Consider the following 21,977-nt stretch of genomic DNA (forward strand, 5'->3'; position numbering starts at 1 on the left):
TGCATTCTGCCTTAGCCTTTAAAAGTAAGCGTCTGAAAGCCACTATTTTGTTTCCTGTGTTGTCTTCTTTGAGGATTTGTAGATGTAGATTGCAAGATCCTTCTGTTCTTCTGTACTTTTCTCATTTTAATCTCACATTGTCTCACATTGAGTCATGCTGCTTCAGATTGAATATCATTTGTGACTTATTAATTCTCTCTAAACTAATCTATTGGTACCTCACTGTCAACCACATGGTCAGTTTTGCCTTTTTTTTTTGCTGAGCTGCCTGGTGATGTAGCGGCATCAGCATCAGACTTCAAGGTGAGTGGTCCCGGGTTCGAATCTGGCCAGTCTCGTGCACGTTTTGCATCCAGGCTGGGTTGAGATTGTGCTAATAATTCGGCCTCATTAAAAAAAAAACAACCAAATGCAAAGGAAATGTCAAGATTGCCGCCTGATACACCACAGTGTATAGAGAGGAACAACAACAAAAAAAACTTTGCTTTGACTATCAGACTTGAAGGGCCAAATTACCTAATTCTACTCCTTATATCTTATGGTTTTATCATGTCTGTCATTTCCAATATTCTGTATTATTCTTCCTAAATTTTGATGTATCATCTCCCTCCATGAAAATAAATACAGTAAATTAATTCCAAAAATCCTCAGCTCAATCTGCTTACTGATCAATTAAATGATCTGTAATTATTTACAGATGCCCTTAATTTTATGCCCTTACCACTCACTTTTTGTCCGAATTTCATAGCTTGAATTTTATTTTTTAACTTGTTTTTCAGGACTGGTAGCATTCATCATCATGTGCCTTGTCGTATGATGTGGGAGATCATGGTCTCTTGACCATGACTGTTCTTGGCAAATTTCTCTACAGAAATAGTTTGCTGTTGCCTTTTGGGCAACACCTTTACAATACAGGTGACCCCAGCTATTATCAATACTCCTCAGAGGTTGTCTGCGTGGCATCAGCGGTCGCATAACCAGGACTTGTGATGAGCACCAGTCTTCATGTGATCCTGTTCGGGGGAGCTAACCTTGCCCGAGAGTCACCTGCAGGTTAGTGGAGGGAAGGAGAGCCTTGCACCTCCTTTGGTAGAAATGTTTCTCCATCCCACCACCCCTGATAGCATTTGCAGCATTTATTCCTAGTTCTCTTACATGGTTCATACTGAGGTATTGACTGTTTACTCTTCTGCATAGCTGCTGCCTGGCCAGCTGAGTTCCTCTAGCATTTTGTTTGTGTTGCTTTGGATTTCCAGCATCTGCAGATTTTCTCATGTTTGTCAGTGGGCTAAAAGGTCAGTTTCTGCTCCTTTCTCTTGTGTTCTCGTGTTCTATCTGACGATAGAAAGCTTCTTTACTGAAAATGGAATTGAACACTCTTTCATCAACACCCCACTTCTGACTTGATAAATGGTAGGTCATTAAAACAGCTGAACATAAGTGAATCTCCAATGAGAAAATCTGCAGATGCCGGAAAATCAAGCAAAACGCACAAAATGCAGGAGGAATTCAGCAGGCCAGGCAACATCTATGGAAGAGAGTAAACAGTTGATGTTTTGGGTCAAGAGCCTTCAGCAGAACTGGAGAAAAAAATAAGAGAGGAAGAAATACAAGCTGATAGGTGAAACTGGGTGGGGAGAGGGTTGAAGTAAAGAGCAGGGAAGTCAATTCGGGAAAGAGATAAAGGGCTAATGAAGGAGGAATCTGATAGGACAGGACAGAAGACAAAAAAAAGGGGAAGGAGCTCCAGAGGGAGGTGATGGTGATTTGAGAGAAGGAAATGAGAATAGGAATGGTGAAGGAGGTTGTGGGGGAGGGGGCATTACCAGAAGCTTGAGTAATTGATGTTCATACCACCAGATTGGAGTTTACCCAGACAGAATACAAGTGTTGCTCCTCCAACCTGAGTGTAGCCTCATTGTAGCAGTAGATGAGGCCATGAACTGGAATAGGGATGGGAAGTGGAATGAAAATGAGTGGCCACTGGGAGATCCTGCTTTTTCTGGCAGATGGAGTGTAGGTGCTCAGTGAAGTGGCCTCCCAATCTGCGTCGGGTCTCACTGATATACAGGAGGTCGCACCAGAAGCACTGGATACAGTTAATAACCCCAACAGACTCGCAGGTGAAGTGTTGTCTCACCTGGAAGGACAGTTTGGGACCCTAAATCAGGGGTGGGCAAACTTTTTGACTTGAGGGCCACAAAGGGTTCTATAATTTGACAGGGGGGCCGGACCAGGAGCAGATGGACGAGTGTTTTGGTAATACACCTCATAAGAGAAAATAAAATATCATGGGATATGTAGAAAACATGTGCTTTAATTTCAATTGAAAATGAACAAATGCATTACAACAAAATATGTCTTTGAAGTCCCATGGTATTTAGCTATTTATTGAAATGTCTTTTAAAACACTGAAAATTAAATGAATAAAATACAGCTTTTTTTAATAGTAACAGTTATTATTTTAAAGCACTGAAAATTCTGTTATCCTTCAAGATATTATCATCATCACTCTCCTCCTGACTGTCTTTATTTCAAAAACGGTAGGAGATGCAGGTCTACTTGTCCTGCTCCTTCTTATTCAATTGTCCCCTGTGCCAAAGCTCAACAGCGACCCGCACAATGACAGAACAGTGAGAGCGCGCCAATATGCGGAGCTCTGTGCTCGCAAATCCCCGCAGGCTATCTCCCTTAGCCGGAACGCTGGCTAATTGTGAGCCGGTTCGGATGTGCCAGGAAATGGGTCGCCAGAAGGTCACAAAGTAAAGCGCAAATGTGGAGTAATACCCTGCACCTCAACAAAGGTCAATGTATATAGAGTGCGTCATCTATTGGGAAAACGCCAGAATTGTGGGGAAAAAATGTTAACAAGGTTTATTAATATAATTTCATCAAGTTCTGCGGGCCGGATTAAAAAGCTTAACGGGCCGCAGTTTGCCCATGCCTGCCCTAAATGGTAGTTAGGGAGGAGGTGGAGGGGCAGGTGTAGCACTTGTTCCGCTTGCAAGGATAAGTGCCAGGAAGGAGTTCAGTGGGGAGGGACGAATGGACAAGGGAGTCACATACAAGGGAGTCCTGTGACAAGCAGAAAGTGGGGAGTGGGAGGGAAAGACGTGCTTGGAGGTGGGATCCCGTTGGAGATGGCAGAAATTATGGAGAGTTATGTGCTGGACAATGAGGCTGGTGGGGTGGTAGGTGAGGACAAAAGGAACCCTATCCCTGGTGGGGTGGCAGGAGGATGGGGTTGAGGGCAGATGTGCGCAAAATGGAAGAGAAGCGGTTGAGGGCAGCGTTAAGGGTGGAGGAAGGGAAGCTGCTTTCTTTGTAGAAGGCGGGCATCTGTTTAGTTCTGGAATGAAAAGCCTCATCCTGAGAGCAGATGTAGTGGGGCCAGAGGAATTCAGAGAAGGAGATAGCATTTTTATAAGTAACAGGGCAGGAAGAGGTATATTCCAGGTAGCCGTGAGAGTCAGTGGATTTATAAAAGATATCAGTAGATCAGCTGTCTCTACAGATGGACAGAGATTGAGAAAGGGGAGGGAGGTGTCGGAAATGGGCCAGGTAAATTTGAGGAAGTTGGAGGTGAAGTTGATGAGCTTCGTAGGAAATGGCACCAATGCAATTGTCGATGTAGCATAGCAAAACTTGGGAAGTAATCAGAATCAGGTATATTATCACTGGCATGTGGTGTGAAATTTGTTAATTTAGCAGCAGCAGTTCAATGCAATACATAATTCAACAGAGAAAAAATAATAATAAATAAAATTTTTAAAAAATAAATTACTTCCATTGAATGGATTTTTTTAAAAACTGCAAAAGCAGAACTATATATATTTTTTTAAAAAAGTGAGGTAGTGTCCAAAGATTCAATGTCCATTTAGGAATTGGATGGCAGAGGGGAAGAAGCTGTTCCTGAATCGCTGAATGTGTGGCTTCAGGCTTTTATATCTCTTACCTGATGGTAACAGTGAGAAAAGGGCTTGCTCTGAGTGCTGGAGGTCCTTAAGAATGGCCACTGCCTTTCTGAGTCATCGCTCCCTAAAGATGTCCTGGGTACTTCATAGGCTAGTACCCAAATTGGAGCTGACTAGATTTACAATCTTCTGCAGCTTCTTTTGGTCCTGTGCAGTAGCCCCTCCAAGCCAGACAGTGATGCAGCCTGTCAGAATGGTCTCCACGGTACAACTATACAAGTTTTTGAGTGTATTTGTTGACATGCCAAATCTCTTCAAACTCCTAATAAAGTACAGTCACTGTCTTGCCTTCTTTGTAACTACATCGATATGCTGGGACCAGGTTCGATCCTCCGAGGTCTTGACACCCAGGAACTTAAAGCTGATTACTCTCTCCACTTCTGATCCCTGTATGAGGATTGGTATGTGTTCCTTTGTCCTACCCTTCCTGAAGTCCACAGTCAGCTCTTTCGTCTTACTGATGTTGAGTGCCAGGTTGTTGCTGTGGTACCACCCCACTATTGGCATATCTCACTCCTGTACACCCTCTTGTCACCACCTGAGATTCTACCAACTATGGTTGTATCTTCAGCCAGTTTATGGATGGTATTTGAACTATAGCCACACAGTCATATATGTGTGTGTGTGTGTAGGTGTAGTAGAGCAGTGGGCTAAGCGCACATCCCTGAGGTGCACCAATGTTGATTGTCAGGAGAATATGTTATCACCATATCTAGTCTTCTGGTTAGAAAGTTGAGGATACAATTACAGAGGGAAGTACAGAGGCCCAGGTTCTGCAACTTTTTAATCAGGATTGTGGGAATGATGATATTAAATGCTGAGCTATGGTCGATGAACAGCATCCTGACATAGGGGTTTGTGTTGTCCAGGTGGTCTAAAGCTGTGTGGAGAGCCATTGAGATTGCGTCTGCTGTTGACCTATTGTGACAGTAGGCAATTGCAATGATACCAGTATAGGCTGTTCCATATAGCCATAAAAAAGGCAGGCATAGCTGGGACCCATGTGAGTGCTCATGGCTACACCTTTTGTTTGAAGGAAGTGGGAGAAACCAAAGGAAAAATTATGGAGAGTGAGGACCAGTTCTGCCAGATGGAGGAGAGTGGTGGTGGAGGGGAACTGGTTGGCTGTGGTGTCCAGAAAGAAACGGAGCATTTTGAGGCCTGATCAAATTCCTAGCTCTTTAGATAGATAGATAGATAGATAGATACTTTATTGTTCCCAAAGGAAATTAATATCACAGTAGCATTACAAATGCATAGACATACAAATGTTAGAAGAGAAGAAAGAGGAAAAAATATTACCTCCACCGGTCTAACAGGAAGGGGTCATCACTTCCCTGACTATAGGTTGACTCATTATAGCGCCTAATGGTAGAGAGTAAACATTGCCTCCTATAGTGCTCTTTGGAGCAGCACAGTTCAAAGGTCCAATTTAATGTCCGAGAAATATATACAATATACATCCTGAAATGCTGTTTCTTTGCAAACATCCACGAAAACAGAAGTGCCTCAAAGAATGAATGACAGATAAACGTAAGAACCTCAAAGCCCCCCCCCCCCCCAGCTCCCCTCCCTCCTGCACGTAAGCAGCAGCAAGCAGCAATCCCCCCTCGGTACCTCCACTGAGCACTCAGCATCAGCAAAACTATAGCAAAGACACAGACTTGCAGTTACCCCAAAGACTTAGCATTTCATGCGGCATTCGACATACCGCAGATTCTCTCTCTGCCTAATAAGGGAGAAGGAGGTGTCTCCATTTTTTCCCCCAGCAAGCAGGGAGACATAATAAACAACTCACTGGTTTGCAATGTTACGTTGCTTTTTTTCCAACTGTGTGCCTGAAGATAGCAAAGATCCTGGGTCTTCGGGCCCACAGCAGATATCCCAACTCCCCTATCGACACACGGGTCTCCTGCCATGACACCAACCCTCAATCTGCCCGTCTCCAGAGCCCCGAGATCTTGGGGTTCTGAATCCGATCTGGACTCTCAGGCTGAACTCTTGGCATGCTGAACAATGACCAGTCCTGAAACCCCGAGAATGGGTCCATTCCGGCAAAGATCCGAAGTCAGCGTGTAACTCCAGGTTAGGGTCTTCAAAAGCACCCTAAAAGGGGAAAATAAAAATATTAAAGATGGAAATAAGCTGTTTCCGAAGATGCAAGCAAAGGAGTTACCATTTAGTGCCATCTTAATTTTGCTCCGCCTCCCAACTGTCTTAGTCTATTACTGAAAGTGCTCCTCTGTTCAGCCAAGGTGGCATGCAGAGGGTGAGAAACATTGTCCAGAGTAGCCAGGATTTTCTGTAAGGTCCTTTGTTCTACCACGGCCTCCAGTGTGTCTAGTTTGACTCCTATAGTAGCTAGCCTTTCTGATCAGTTTATTGAGCCTGTTGGCATCACCGTGTTGATGCTACTGCCCCAGCACACCACCACATAGAAGATTGTATTGGCAGAACTTGTGAAGGAGAGGCCTGCACACTCCAAAGGACCTCAGTCTCTTCAGGAAGTGGAGCTGACTCTGGCCCTTGTTACGGCCTCTAGTGTTGGTGCTCCACTCAAGTCTGTCATCCAGGTGCAGCCTCCAGGTACTTGTAGGTTCTAACCGCATCCATGTCCTCACCATCTCCTTTGTCCTACTGATATTGAGCTGCAGATGATTTAGCTTGCATCATTTGACGAAGTCCTCCATTATTCCTTGTATTCATTCTCCCATCCTCCCTTTATATTCCCAACTATGGCTGAGTAGTTAGAAAATTTCTGCAGATGACATGAGTCAGTGTTGTATCTAAAGTCTGGGGTATATGGGATTCACAGAAAAGGAGTCAATACAGGCCCCTGTGGGGCCCCAGTGCTGCTTATAGCCATGTCTGATACACAGCTCTGAAGCTGCACAAACTGTGGTCTGCCAGTCAGACAGTCAGTCCCATTATCCAGGATACAATGGAAGTGCCAACCTGCATTGAACAGAGCTTTCCCCCAGCAATGGGAGCTATATGGTATTGACGGCACTTGAGAAATTGAAAAACATGATCCTCACAGTGCTGCCATGGCTTATTCAGGTTCTGTTCAGCAGGTAGATGACAGCATCGTCAACTCCAATGTGATTATGGTAGGCAGACTGCATGGGATCGAGGGTTGATCTGACCAGGGGTTGGAGGTGAGCCAGGACCAACCTCTCGTGGGTCTTCATGTGTGAGAGGTCAGGGCCACTGAATGGTAGTCATTCAAGGTTTTTGGTTGGCCCTGCTTGGGTACTGGGTCCACACTTGGTGTTTTCCACACAGCCGAGGCCCTTTCCAAACTGAGACTCAGATTGAAAATATGCTGGAGAACTCCATACAGCTGAATAGCACATTCCTTCAGCACCTTGGGGTTCACACCATCTGGTTCCAACGCTTTACCGTGTCTGAGTTTCCCCAGAGCCCTTCTCACCCCTGCCCTGTGGTTTCACCTATCACCTGCCTCTTTGTATTTCTTCTTCCCCTCCATTCACCTTACTCTCATCTTTTTTTCTCCAGTTCTGATGAAGGGTCTTGGCCTGAAACATCAACTGTTTACTTTATTCCCTGGATGCTGCTTGGCCTGCTGAGTTCCTCCAGCATTTTGTGTGTGGTGCTTGAATATGAGTGAATTAGAATAGTGCCCTGAGGAACTTGTGCAGTAATATTCTGGGTCTGGATTGATGAACCTTTGAGAATTACAGCCATTTTACAATGCTACACTCTGTCTCTCCTTTGGACTCCTTTGGTCCTTTATAGGACCAATCATACTTAACTATTAAAATTACTTACTCTATTTTGTATTTGCTCCATAATCAGTCCTCCATATATTTCAACTTTCCTTTAAAAAATCATATTGGTATTCAGTGTTTGTCACTACATTTATAAAATATTCTATTTTCTTTACTACTCACGGCAATCCGTTTCCCTGTTTTTTCACCACCTTTCTTGAATATTTACTACCTTGTCATCTAAAGGGATAATGTAGAAAGACAGTTGACTTTCCCTCTCTACTTTTCAGCATGATTACAGAATTCCCACATACTAATCTGATTAATTAACACATTGTAATCTTTTCTTTTTAAATCTTTTTATTAGTTTTAAACAAACATAAATGAAACATGAATACAAAATGTTTGAGAGTACATAATTAAGTTTAAATAGACATTCAGATGTATAATAATAAAAATATATAACCTCTCAAACTCAGAACATTAATGAACAAAGAAGTAAAAAGAGAAAAAAAAAGAAAAACCCCCCCAAAAAAAGAGAGAGAAAAAAAGACTAACCAACATGGGCCACTGAATAATATTAAGTACATATACAGTAGTGCCAATAACTCTGAACCTCCATCCAATTAATTAAGGATAATATAAGTAAAGTTTAGGAAAAGACAATTCAACTCATGTGAAAATGTTGAATAAAAGGTCTCCAAGTTTCTTCAAATTTAACTGAAGGATCAAAAACCACACTTCTAATTTTTTTCTAAACTCAAACAAGAAATAGTTTGAGAAAACCACTGAAATACAGTTGGAGGATTAATTTCTTTCCAATTCAATAAAATAGATCTTCTAGCCATTAATGTAACAAATGCAATCATTCGTTGAGATGAAGCGGATAAACGATTATTATCCGTCATTGGTAAACCGAAAATTGCAGTAAGAGGATGCGGTTGGAAATTAATATTTAAAACTCTTGAAATAATACTGAAAATATCTTTCCAATAATTTTGTAAACTCTAATAATTTTGTAAACAACACATTGTAATCTGATTAATGTTTTAATTTTTTTTTAACTCTCTAGGACTTGGTGAACCTTGCCCCCAGGAAGCCTGACTGGTATGTGACTAACTTTAGTAAATCAAAATGTTATTTGCAAAGAAATTTATTCAATTTGTTTCTAATTTTGTCTATTTATTCTACCACTTCCTTGTTGATGCCAATCTTTCTGCAATTGCCAAGAAAGATTTTGGAATGCTAAAGAATGTTTTTTATTTCAGGGATCTGAAAAGGGATGTGGCAAAGAAACTAGAAAAGCTAGAGAAGAGAACACAGAGAGCAATAGCAGAACTAATCCGTAAGTAATTACTGAAGGGAAATTGCAGGAACTTTGACGTAAAAAAAAATTGAGTAAATTAACTAGCAGTGTGATGTTTGAAGGTGTTCAAGTAAAGTGATGGCAATTACAAAAGGAAATTAATAGAACTGAGGTTATTAGTTTTCCATGGTAACAGCTTCAAACAAATTAAAAATCAGCAAGTTCTACGTACGAAGGGCAGTCCATAACAACACTGTCACCCAAAGAGAAATAGTCAAAGACTTTGAATGAAGATTGGGACCAGTTGTGGTTATGATCTGAGTTAGTGCAGCAAACTCAAGACCTATCTCCTTTAGCATATCTCAGGAATTGTTTGACATTTATATAAAACTAAATAAAGGCAATGGATTGATAATGCAATACAATGAAATAGTTCATTGGAGAGAAGGGTATCTTAGCCATGACCGTCAAATACATCTCATTCCCATTCTTGTTTTCACGGAGAGTTTTAGTGAGGTTGTTACACATCAGATGCAGGTAGACAGTAGAGGATTCATCTGTGGCCATTCCTCTTAGCAATGTATGTTCCTTTGGATACAGCTGGAGATTCTGTGGCTGCAGAAGAGCTGCTAAGATGGTGTGTTGCCTCCTGAGTGCCGAGATTGAGGATGTCTGAGCAGCTGCAGAACATCCTCAAAGTGGAGGGTGAGCAGCTAGAGGTTCTGGTGCACATTAGCACCAGTGACATGGGTAGAAGAGGTCCTGCTTTTCACCCTCTTTTTTTAAACTCCCACACTGAGCATAGGAAGTTGGCTGTCAAAGATACCAGGACATAAAGTGGAGAGATCGAAAAGAAGATACAGTGGTCACTTAATTTGTTGTATCTGTACACCTTGATGCAAATATCTGATCAATCATTTGGCAAAACTTAATGCATAAAAGCATGCAGGCATGGTCAAGAGGTTCAGTTGTTGTTCAAACTAAATGGGGACGACTGTGATCTAAGTGTCTTCATCTGTTGAATAATGTTCGTGTCAGGCATGGTGGTTTGAGTATCGCAGAAACTGATGATCTCCTGGGATTTTTATGCACAACAGTCTCTAGAGTTTACAGAGAATGGTGCAATAAACAAAAAAACATCCAGTGAGTGGCAGTTCTGTGGGGAAAAACGCGTTGTTAATGAAAAGGGTCAAAGGAGAAAGGCCAGACTAGTCAAGTCAACAGGAAGGTGACAGTGACTCAAGTAAGCGCATATTACAACAGTGGTGTGCAGAGAGCATATCCGAACACATGCTACAGCAGCAGAAGACCATGAGCATACACAGTGTCCACTTTATTAGGGGGGTGTGCGTGTGTGTGTGTGTGCGCGTGTGCGTGCGCCCTTAACTCCTGGTGGAGTTGTCGGGGCGCCGTCGGGACAAGCTTTTTGCACCGATCTTTTTGGTGATTGCTCATCATACAGCGTGTCTTAGGCATCTGAAACCTGGCGGAGACCATCCCTCTCCAGGTTCTTGGAGCCAGCTGGATTCGAACTCGGGAGCCTTTGCTCCGAAGTCTGGCGCTGATGCCATTACGCCACCAGCTGGCCTTTATTAGGTATAGGAGGTAATTAATAAAATGGCCACTGAATATAGATATCATGACCAGTAAATCTAAGGAAGGACAGGCAGAACAGAGTAATAGGCATGGTATGCAAGGTTTTAAGTGTGTTTATTTTAATGCTAGGTGTTTTAAAAGTAAGGGGGCGGGAAGGGAGAGGGAGGACTGGTTGCTCAATGTTTGAATTTTCCAAAAAGATAGGGAGGTAAAAGAGAGGGGTGAGTTGTCCCATTAATCAAGGGAAATTGCCCATTTGCACTCGGGAGACACAATGGAGGGCTTATTCACTGAGCATATCTGTAGAACTCAAAAATAGAAAAAGTACAAAACACTTCGGGGCTATATTTCAGAACCTTCCCCTTCCTTCTCCCCCATGCCAAAAGCCACGGGAGCATTAAAGAACAGATGCAGGCAGTTTACTGATGTATTAACAACAGGTGTGGCCATGGGTGATTTCAAACTTGCTTATTATTGCCTGCAACCTCCTTAATGCAAGAGGTTAGATGGAGAAGAATTTGTTGGTGCATGCAGAAGGATTCTTAAGTCGTCCCAATGGGAGGAGGAGCTGATCTGGTGTGGGTAATTGAGCCCGGTCATGTGACTGACTTCTCAGTGGGAGAACAATAAGGAAGTAGTAATCACAATTCTTAAAGTTGTAAGATTGCTTTAAGTAAAGATGATCACGGACCTTGTAGGAGAAAAAAAAATTGGAGCAGGGCAAATTGTAAGATTATTAGGCAGGAACTAGGGAGAATTAGGAGCATCTGTTTTTGGGCGTTCACAATTGACATGTGGAGCGTGTTTAACTTGCATGGAGGACAGGACCACGATAAGAAGGAAGGACAAGGATGGCAAGGTAAGGGAACCTTGGATATTGAGAGAATTGCTTAATTTAGTTGAGAAGAAAAAGAAAGCATTTGATGATTTAGGAATTTAAAATTAGACAGTTCTTGAAGATTATAGGGAAATAGACTCAGGGAATTAGGAAAGCCAGGAGGGTCCATGAGAAGATCTTGCAGGAAGGATTAAATTAAATCCCAAAGTATTCTATACGTCAAGAGGATAACTAGGGGAGTGGGTAAATCCAGTCAAAGATAAAGAAAGGAATATCCGCTTGGAGTCAGAATGTGAGTGAAGTCCTACGTGTACTATCTGACCACAAGTCCCTCCAAAGGATTACAAGGACTGCTGAGAGGATCATCAGGGTCTCTTTCACCCATTATAGATATTTAGCAGGAGCGCTGTGTATGCAAGGCCCTTAGCAATGTCAGTGATTTCTCACATCTATCCAACAATCTATTTGACTCTGTACCACCAGGCAGGAGGTGTGTAGCATTAGGACAAGAACTGTGTTAGGATGGGAAGCAGGTTCTTATCTCTCCACCCCACCCCCCCCCCCCCCCCCCAAGATTGTAAGACTACTGAACTCCCTGCCACCACATATGAATTGCCTCGTATGGCCTCATAATGTATGAAGCAACAGTAGCATTATACTGTTTACTTTTTAAAGTTGCAATATGTATGAGGTAGTGTTAAACTTATTATCAAAGTACATATACAGTGGCATGCAAAAGTTTGGGCACCCCGGTCAAAACTTCTGTTACTGTGAATTACTAAGCAAGTAAAAGATGACCTGATTTCCAAAAGGCATAAAGTTAAAGATGACACATTCCTTTAATATTTTAAGCAAGGTTACTTTTTTATTTCCATTTTTTACAGTTTCAAAATAACAAAAAAGGAAAAGGGCCTGAAGCAAAAATTTGGGCACCCTGTATGGTCAGTACTTAGTAACACCCCCTTTGGCAAGTATCACAGCTTGTAAATGCTTTCTGTAGCCAGCTAAGAGTCTTTCAATTCTTGTGTGGGGGATTTTCACCCATTCTTCCTTGCAAAAGGCTTCTAGTTCTGTGAGATTCTTGGGCCGTCTTACATGCACTGCTTTTTTGAGGTCTATCCACAGATTTTCGATTATGTTTAGGTTGGGAAATGTGAGGGCCATGGTAAAACCTTCAGCTTGCGCCTCTTGAGGTAGTCCATTGTGGATTTTGAGGTGTGTTTAGGACCATTATCCTGTTGTAGAAGCCATCCTCTTTTCATCTTCAACTTTTTTACAGACGGTGTGTTGTTTGCTTCCAGAATTTGCTGGTATTTAATTGAATTAATTCTTCCTTCTACCAGTGAAATGTTCCCCGTGCCACTGGCTGTAACACAAGCCCAAAGCATGATCGATCCACCCCCGTGCTTAACAGTTGGAGAGGTATTCTTTTCATGAAATTCTGCACCCATTTTTCTACAAACATAACATTGTTCATTGCGGCCAAAAAGTTCTATTTTAACTTCATCAGTCCACAAGACTTATTTCCAAAATTCATCAGGCTTGTTTAGATGTTCCTTTGCAAACTTCTGACGCTGAATTTTGTGGTGAGGATGCAGGAAAGGTTTTCTTCTGATGACTCTTCCAAGAAGGTCATATTTGTGCAAGTGTTGCTGCACAGTAGAACAGTGCAGCACCACTCCAGAGTCTGCTAAATCTTCCTGAAGGTCTTTTGCAGTCAAATGGGGGTTTTGATTTGCCTTTCTAACGATCCTATGAGCAGTTCTCTCAGAAAGTTTTCTTGGTCTTCCAGAGCACAACTTGACTTCCACTGTTCCTGTTAAACTGCCATTTCTTAATTACATTATGAACTAAGGAAACAGCTACCTGAAAACGTTTGCTATCTTTCTATAGCCTTCTGCTTTGTGGGCATTATTTATTTTAATTTTCAGAGTGCTAGACAGCTGCTTACAGGAGCCCATGGGATTGTTGGGACAAGGTTTGAGGAGTCAGGGTATTTATAAAGCTTTGAAATTTGCATCACCTGGCCTTTTCTAACAATGACTGTGAACAAGCCATAGCCCTAACAAGCTGATTAAGGTTTGAGACCTTGGTAAAAGTTATCTGAGAGCTCAAATCTCTTCTTGTGCCCAAACTTTTGCATGGTGCTCCTTTCCTTTTTTTTCCACTCTAAAATTGTACAAAATAAAAATAATACATTAATCTTGTTTAAAATGTTGAAAAGATTGTTTCATCTTTAACTTTATGACTTTTGGAGATCAGTTCATCTTCTACTCACTTAACTATTCACAGTAGCAGAAATTTTGACCAGGGGTGCCCAAACCTTTGCATGCCACTGTATATCATCATGTAAAATCCTGAGATTTGTTTTCTTGCAGGCAGTCAGTAAATCGAAGAACCATAATAGAATCAGTGAAAGACTTCACCCAACAGAGTGAACAAACAATTAATATGTAAAAGACACCAAACTGTGCAAATACAAAGGGAAAAAATATAGTAATATAAAGTAAATAAACAGCAAATATCAAGAACATAAGATGAAGAGCCCTTGAATGAGTCTATAGGTTGTGGAACGTTTCAGTGTTGGGCCTCTTAAAGAACATTAAGGTGGGTAAGCCCCCAGTGCCTCTTGGGGATATATACCCCAGGTTATTGAGAGACTTTGATCAACATCTTTGTCCTTTCTAACCACAAGTGGGGTTCTAAAGTGCTGTTGAGTTGCTCATGTTTTGTCTTTCAAGAAGGCAAATGGTCATCATACTGTGAGTCTCAAGTTAATGGTAGGGATGCTATTGGAGAGGAGATCTGGGCATAGGGTAGGAACATTTTGGAAAGTCATGGCCTAATTATGGACAATCAGCATGATTTTGTACGTGGCATATCTTAGTAATTTGGTTAAAAAACATTTTATTCTGCACTTTGTTTTGGTACTACCTTGTATATTGTAGTATGAACTGATCTGTTCCAACAGCATACAAGACAAGTTTTTCCACAGTATCTTGGTACATGTGATTAAAAATAACCCAGTTTACCAAATTGCATTTGAATTGTACATTTATCAGTAAATATCCCCACTTTTAATCTTGTTGAAGGAAAGTCATTCATGAAGCAACTCAAGGTGGTTGCTTAGGACATTGTCCTGAGGAACTTCTCCAGGTAAGGAAAGAATATTTGGCCTCTCAGCCACATCATCTTCCTTGTGGGAAATATAATTCCAGCCACTGAAATATTTTCACTTATCCATTTTATCAAGACAATGATGCCATGCTCAAAAATTTATTTGCTGTCATGGGGAGTCACTATAACATTACCTCTAGAATTCAGGCCTTCAGTTGATGTTTTGATTAATGCAGAGCAAAATGATCTTTGTGGAAACCAAACTGGACAAGTGATAGGTTATTGATGAGCAACAGTAGTAATTGCACCTTCTGTCTCTGAATGTAGACTATCTGGACAGTCATTTAGTCAGACTGAATTTGTCTTGCTTTTCGTGAACAAGTTATATGTGAACTATGTTCTACTTTGTCAGGTTGATACCAGTGTTTTAATAGCACTGTAGAGTCTTGGACAAAAAAACTGCATTCCGGAGCTAGCTGTAGTTCTAACCAAGTCCAGTCTGGCAACTATTGTTTTGGCAAAAGTGGTCAATAGTGGTGTTACCAAGCCACACTGAGGCTGAAGTTGTCCACCAAGAGCATGTTCTGTGCCTTTGCTACTTTCATTGCGCTAAATTATTGGCTTAGTGGGGTGTGTTAGGTGGTAATGAGTGATTTCTTTAACCTTGTGCCAAGGGATCTGGAATCAACGTTGAGTACTGTAGGGCATATTTCTTCCTACCAGTATACCACTAGGCTATCACATTTGGTATGTCCGTTCTGCTGTAGAACAATATGTATCTAAGAATTATGACAATCGGGTCTGGCACTTCGTTGGATATAATTCTGAGAACTGCATATGGCTTGTACTTGACAGGTCTGAGGGACAGCTTTCCCAACTCAGGCCATCAATCCCCAGATGTTTGCAAGGAGGACTTTGAAAGGTTGCCTGGACAGCACATTGCTATATTCATGGCAAGTGATCAGTCCAGTTTTATTCTTTTTCTATATGTACATAGGGCTATTGCTGCAATTGAGTGATATGCTTGGCTGCTTCAAGAGGGCATTTAATAATCAACTGCATGGGTAGGTCTATATTGGCCAGAGCTTGTAAGGATAGCAGGGCCCTTTTCTAATTGATGGAGGAAATCCAGATCATCACTGTTGAAACCAGTTTTTTTCCCCCTATTTAACTGAAATTAAATTCCACATCTGCTCTGCAGGGAATTGAACATGAATCTTTGAATTGTCCAGGTCTCTGAATTGCTGGTCTGGTGATTTATATTACCAGTCTGGCAGCTTAACTACTAGTAAAGAGTATAAATGCCATTAAGCAGGTTATAATTTTGTTTTGATTGATTATTTCTCTCTATGGCTTGTGGCGCATATTGGGTTGCAAACTTGCTGTTTCCTTAGCATTTGTCCGTTTATTATGAGGCCCAGTTGCCTGCTTGATGCTCAAATCAGCACAGATGAAAATGTGCAAAGAACTGGCCAGATTTGAACCCAAGACCACTTGCCTCGAGGTCTGGTGCGAATGCCACTACACCATCAGCTGGCTAATAAGTTAGTTTGCCTTAAACTAATTCTTGGATTTGGATATATTATTGAGTGTTAATTTAGATAATTTTTTTCCCACAGGTGAAAAACTAAAAGGCAATGAAGATGACCTAGCATCTGCAGTTGGAGCAGTAAAACAGGAGGATTATGACTCTGAGTGACTCCTGGTCCTCCGGTGGACAGTGGCTTTGGGTCAGCCACAAGCTAGTTAACTTCAGGGTATAGGTACATGCGCGTCATTTTGTGTCCTCTGCTCACCTTCTCTTTGAAAAGAAAATGCCAATATACAGATCAAGGTTGAAGCACATGAAAAAGTGGCCTTCATTCCACCTTATAGGCAAGACTCTGCTCTCTACATTGACATCTGGCTGCTGATGTAATGATCCCATTGTCTCTGTTGCCACTGATCTGCGACAAATTTCCATCTTCAATTCAAATGTCTCATTATTGTGCTAATTTTAAATTTAATTATAGATGTATATTTTTCTATGATATTGATTGTGATACACCTTCACTGGATCTCCTGTCATTTCATTTCCAGGTCAGAGCCCAGATTTGTTCTTTAAAAATCAGCCCTTCTGAAATAAAGGTCATTGTTTTGACTCATTTGCTTTGCCTTAATGTTTAAACATTGATTGCAGTGTTCAGTATGGTCTAAGTAGCTCATTGTGCAGTTAGCACATACAATACTGGGAGGAACTCAGCAGGTCCAGCAGCATCTATGGAGTGGAAGAAACAGTTGATTCTTCAGGCTGAGGCCCTTCATCAGGACTGGACCAGAAGGGGGAAAATGAGCAAGAAGAAGAAAATGGAGTGGTAAGAAGGAGTACAAGCTGGCAAGTGATAGGTGAAGCCAGATGAAAAAAAAGGGGTGGGTGGGGGAGGTGATGAATGGAGAAACAGAGGGCTTGATGGGTGGAAAAGGTAAAGGGCTGAAGAAGGAATCTGGTCAAGGAAAATGGATCATGGGAGAAAGGGGAGGAGGGGCCCCAGAGAGAGGTGATGGGTGGGTGTGGAGAAGAGAATGGGATAAGTGGGGAGCCAGAATGCAGATTGGAAAAAGAGAGGAGAGGGTGTAAAACTACCAGAAGTTAGATAAATCAATGTTCATGCTGTCAAGTTGGAGGATACCCAGATGGAATGTGAGGTGTAGCTCCAACTTGACAGTGGCCTCATCACGGCAGCAGGGGCGGCCACCATTGGTTGTCAGAATGGGAAGGGGCAGTGAAATTAAAATGGTTGGGGACCAGTGGGTTAGACCATAGACATGGGAGTGGAATTAGGCCATTGAGCCCATGGAGTCTGCTCTGCCGTTCCATTATGGCTGATCCTGGATCCCACTCAACCCCATACACTTCTTGCCATGTCTTTGATGCCCTGATCAATCAGGAAACTATCAACTTCCACCTTAAATATACCCAAGGACGTGGCCTCCACCACAGAGCATTCCACAGATTTACTACTCTTGCTGAAAATATTCCTCCTTACCTCTGCACTAAAGGGTCACCCCTCAATCTTGAGGCTGTGCCCTCTCGTTCTGGATAGCCCACCATAGGAAACATCCTCTTTATATCCACATTATCAGGTCCTTTCAGCATTTGGTTGGTTTAAATGAGATCCCCACACAATCTTCTAAATTCCAGTGAGTACAGCCCAAAGCTGCCAAATGCTCCTAATATGTTAACCCCTTCATTCCTGGAATAATCCTCGTGAACCTCCTCTGGACTCTTTCCAAAGACAACACATCCAAATGTGTTTGACAATGCAGTTCACGATCTATGTCGAGTCTCACTGATGAAGAGGAGGCTGCACCAGGACACTTTGTGTGTATTAATCTGGATTTCCAGCATTGCAGAATCTCTCATATTTATCATTATGCAGTTGTTTTTGGAGTGGTGCCTCATGTCTTTCATCACAGACTGGAGAATTGGCTTTAAAGGAAGGAACCAAAAGTGCTCAGACCTGGGGCTCCCGAAAACAATTTGTCAAATGTATTCACTTTCTCACAATCTCTGCTTTGGCTCACTTCATCCTTTAGGGAATTCCATTCATGGCCTAATATGTTCAAACCTAAATCTAGACTTGTTCAATAAGTGTTAATAAAATGTAAGTTTGCAAAGCATCATAACCTGTATGAAATGTATATTGTAAGTACTCGGCATTCAAGATGAGGTGGTAAATTTGACGAGACATTGGCTTTGTGGGAGAAGATGGTTGCCTCTCTGACTTGGAGGCCTGTGACTAGAGAAGTGCTGCAGGGATTGCTGCTGGGTTCGTTATAGTTTGTCATCTATATCAATGATCTAGATGATAATGTGGTTAACTGGATCAGCAAATAAGCAGATGACACCAAGATTGGGGATGTAGTGGACACTAAGGAAGACTATCAGAGCTTGCAGTAGTATCTAGACCAGCTGGAAAAATGACAGATGAAATTTAATATAGACAAGTGTCAGGTGTTGCAATTCAGTAGGACCTACCAGGGTAGGGCTTGCATAGTGAACACTAGGGCACTGAAGAGTGCCATAGAACAAAGGGATCTGGGAAGACAGGTCCACAATTTATTCAAAGTGGTGGCACAGATTGATTTGATTGAAAATTGGCATATTGGCTTTTATAAATCAAAAGAATTGAGTACAGGAAATGGGATGTTATGTTGAAGTTGTATAAGACATTGGTGAGGCCTAATATGGAAAATGATGTGTTGTTTAGATCACCTACTTGTAGGAATGAAATAATTAAGGTTGAAAGAGTACGGAGAAAATTTACTAGGATGTTGCCAGGACTGGGAATGTAAGAAAAGATTGAATAGGTTAGGACTTTATTCCTTGGAACATAGGAAATTGAGGGGAGATTTGATAGAGGCATACAAAATTATGAGGGGAAACTTAAGTCAAAGGGTGGTGAGTGCATGGACTGAGCTGCCAGCACAAGTTGTGCATACAAGCTCGATTTCAATGTTGTTAAGAGAAGTTTGGATAGGTATGTGGATGGTGGGGGTATGAAGGGTCATGGTCCGAGTGCAGGTCGATGGGAGTAAGCAGTTCAAATGGTTTAGCATGGACTACTTGGGCCAAGGGGCCTGTTTCTGTGCTCTGCTGGTAAGGCACAGAGTCATAGAAAAGTAGTGTCTGAATGACCAGAGATGAGTGAAATATTCCTTTCAGGTAATGTGTCAAATGATTATGTTCAAGAATGTTTTCTTTTAAAAAGCTAAGCATTTCTTATCCTACAGACCAAAATATCTTTTTATGTGGTTTATCTCAATATTTGAAGGTTTGTGTGTGTGACCCCCCTCCCCCCCCCCCCCCCATTTAGCTGTAGAGAGCAATTCGAATTGCTTTAAAGTTGATATTCCGGAAAAGGCAACTCAGTGTGATTGCCACTAGATCTACACCCTAAACGTTCATTTCCTCCTGCACATTGTACGTGTAGTGATTCAAAAGACAGCTCACCAACACCCTCTTACGGTCTTAGGAGAAAATTTGCAGATGCTGGAAAGCCAAAGCAACAACAAAATGCTGGGAGAACTCAGCAGGTCAGGGAACGTCCATAGAAGGGAGGTGAACGATCGAGATTTCGGGCCGAGACCTTTCATCAGGACTGTTTAACAATATTTATAAAGGAATAAGAAAATGTCCAATTCGAGAAGATTTTACAATCTCTGACACAGAAGATGCATTTTTGCGGCTAGAACAGTAACACTGATGTTATGCTCCAGTTTCCGTTATTACAAGAGAGCTAGCTGTATGTGGTGGTCATGGATTCGGGCTGGATCAGCGGAAGTTGAGAGAGGGTCGAGATCCTGCATCAGGGAGGTGCTTAACCTTTAAACAAACTGATAAGCTCAGCGGTCAGCACTGAACCAGGGTCTCGAACGAAACGTGGACTGTTCTTTCTCAAAGTATACTGTTAGTTCAGTAGCGTTCTTCCTGCAGTTTACTTCCCCTTTCAAATTCCATGATCTTTCGACCACCTGGAGACAAGCTAGCCCGCCGGAACTGAGGCATTTCTGTACCGGCGAATATCCGGGAAGGGTTGGGGAGGAGTTAGTTCAATGAGCACATTCAGAGAACTGGAAAATTCGAAATGAAGCCTTGGGGAAGAAGCCAGCAATATTTCAACTATCTCACAGAAAATGCTGAAGGAACTCAGCAGATCGGGTAGTAGACAGTCGACGTTCTACGCCGAGACTGCCTGACTTGCCTCCAGCAGTGTGTGTGTGTTGCTGAAAATTTCCAGCTTCTGCGGAACCTCTTGTTTATTATTTCAAATGTGATATCGATTTACTTCTGCTTTTCCGCTCCGGTGTTGTATTTCTGGTGCTTCTCACCGGGAACTGTTTCCCGGTTGCGTCATGCCGCCGCGCGGAAGGGCCGTGCGCACGTCGGATGACGTGAGACGTTGAAGGACGGCCATGCCGGATTCGGGGAAGAGGGTGAGTGTCTGGGTGCTTTGACCCTCAGTGAATTAAACCTGGGGGTGGTTCGCAGGGCTTGGCAGCAAGTGGAGGAGCCTGGCCATTTTAACCGGCCAGAAAAAGCACCACAGTCTCATTTCTCCCGGGGACACTGCAGCCCTGGCGCAATGGCATCTGCCAGCTCCACTTCCACCCTCTTTCTGGAGATCTGGCCCATCCTTTCCACCCCCAGGGTCGCCGTCCTTCTCTGGTAATATCCGCGTCCTGTTCCATTGTGAAGACGTGAGCGATACTATGCGCTTCAGATGGCAGGTTCAACCTCTGAACTGGAATGCCTGAAGGAGCGGCTAGGAGGTCAGGGTGTTAAGCAACAGCCGGGTGTTAAAGAGAGTAATAAAATGGAACCCACGCTCTTCAATTAGTTTCCACTTTCCAAATATTGGAAACAAAAAGCATTACTGCAATCAGACTACGGCGAAATATTGTGTATAATTCACATAATCAAACGTGAAAGTCTTAAGAGATTGTAAAATTAATAAATTACCAAAGTGGTTCAGGGATAAGGAATTTCAGTTGCAATTTTAAACTGAGGAAACAGAGATTTGATAGAGGTGATAGAATAATTCAGTATATGAGCAACACAAAATGTTGGAGGAACTCAGCAGGTCAAGCAGCATCTGTAGAGGGAAGTAAATATTTGATGTTTTGGGTGATCATCCCCTCTTCTGGTCTCCTGAAAGCTTGTACTCCTCCCTCTCTGTCCACCTTATTCTGGCTTCTGCCCCTAACGTTCCAGGCCTCATAAAGGGTCTTGACCCAGAACATCAACTATTCCCGTCCATAAATGCTGCTTGACCTGAGTTACACCAGCATTTTGTATGTGTTCCTCAAGATTTCCAGCATCTGCAGGATCTCTTGTGTCCATAATTTATTACAGGCCACCATATTTGCACAGATCAGGATGCCAATCTAAACTAAACCCATCTGCCTGCATGTAGTTCATATCTCTGTTCACTGTGTATTCATACATATGTCTAAATGCCTCCTAAATATCACTATCATATTTGCTTATACCTCCCCTCCTAGCATGATTTTGGGCATCTGCCACTCGGTAAAATTAAACTGCCTTGCACATCTCCTCTGAGGTTAAGTATATGCCTTCTAGTATTTGACATTTCTGCCCTGTGGAAAAAGAATCTGTCTATCCTGTTTGTGCCTCTCATTACTTATTATTCATTTATTTGGAGCTACAAAACGGAACAGGACCTTCTGGCCCAACGAGCTATGCTGCCCAGCAGCACAGCTATTCAACACAGGACAATTTATATAGCTAATTGACTTACTAATTGAATTAAATATATTTAAATCTTACATCCATCCCACAACGTGAGGGAGTAAAAACCTTTGCATTATGGCTTCGTTGCAATGTACAGACATGAATTTATGAGTCTAATGGC

The 21,977-nt window shown here is 42.2% G+C and overlaps 2 protein-coding genes across 4 annotated transcripts in view; both read left to right on the plus strand.

Moving 5' to 3' along the window:
* The window catches only part of ccdc12 (coiled-coil domain containing 12), an 87,642-nt gene extending 70,936 nt beyond the window's left edge, over positions 1–16,706 (plus strand). The window contains exons 5-8 of one of the 2 annotated variants that reach the window (XM_059974113.1): positions 8,778–8,812; positions 8,974–9,050; positions 15,418–15,515; positions 16,182–16,706. In XM_059974113.1, coding sequence (XP_059830096.1) covers positions 8,778–8,812; positions 8,974–9,050; positions 15,418–15,515; positions 16,182–16,193 — 222 coding nt within the window. In that variant the 3' untranslated portion in view covers positions 16,194–16,706. The remainder of the gene's footprint in view (positions 1–8,777; positions 8,813–8,973; positions 9,051–15,417; positions 15,516–16,181) is intronic. The other variant, XM_059974120.1, reaches the window with a different exon arrangement.
* Positions 16,707–16,793: 87 nt separating this feature from the next.
* tbrg4 (transforming growth factor beta regulator 4) overlaps positions 16,794–21,977 on the plus strand; it is a 36,910-nt gene continuing 31,726 nt past the window's right edge. The window contains exon 1 of one of the 2 annotated variants that reach the window (XM_059974014.1): positions 16,794–16,916. The gene's annotated coding sequence lies outside the window, so the exon portion shown is untranslated. Of the gene's footprint in view, positions 16,917–19,677; positions 20,539–21,977 lie in introns of those variants that run through there. The other variant, XM_059974010.1, reaches the window with a different exon arrangement.

The sequence above is a fragment of the Hypanus sabinus genome, chromosome 1 (assembly GCF_030144855.1).
Source record: "Hypanus sabinus isolate sHypSab1 chromosome 1, sHypSab1.hap1, whole genome shotgun sequence".
Lineage (NCBI taxonomy): Eukaryota > Metazoa > Chordata > Chondrichthyes > Myliobatiformes > Dasyatidae > Hypanus > Hypanus sabinus.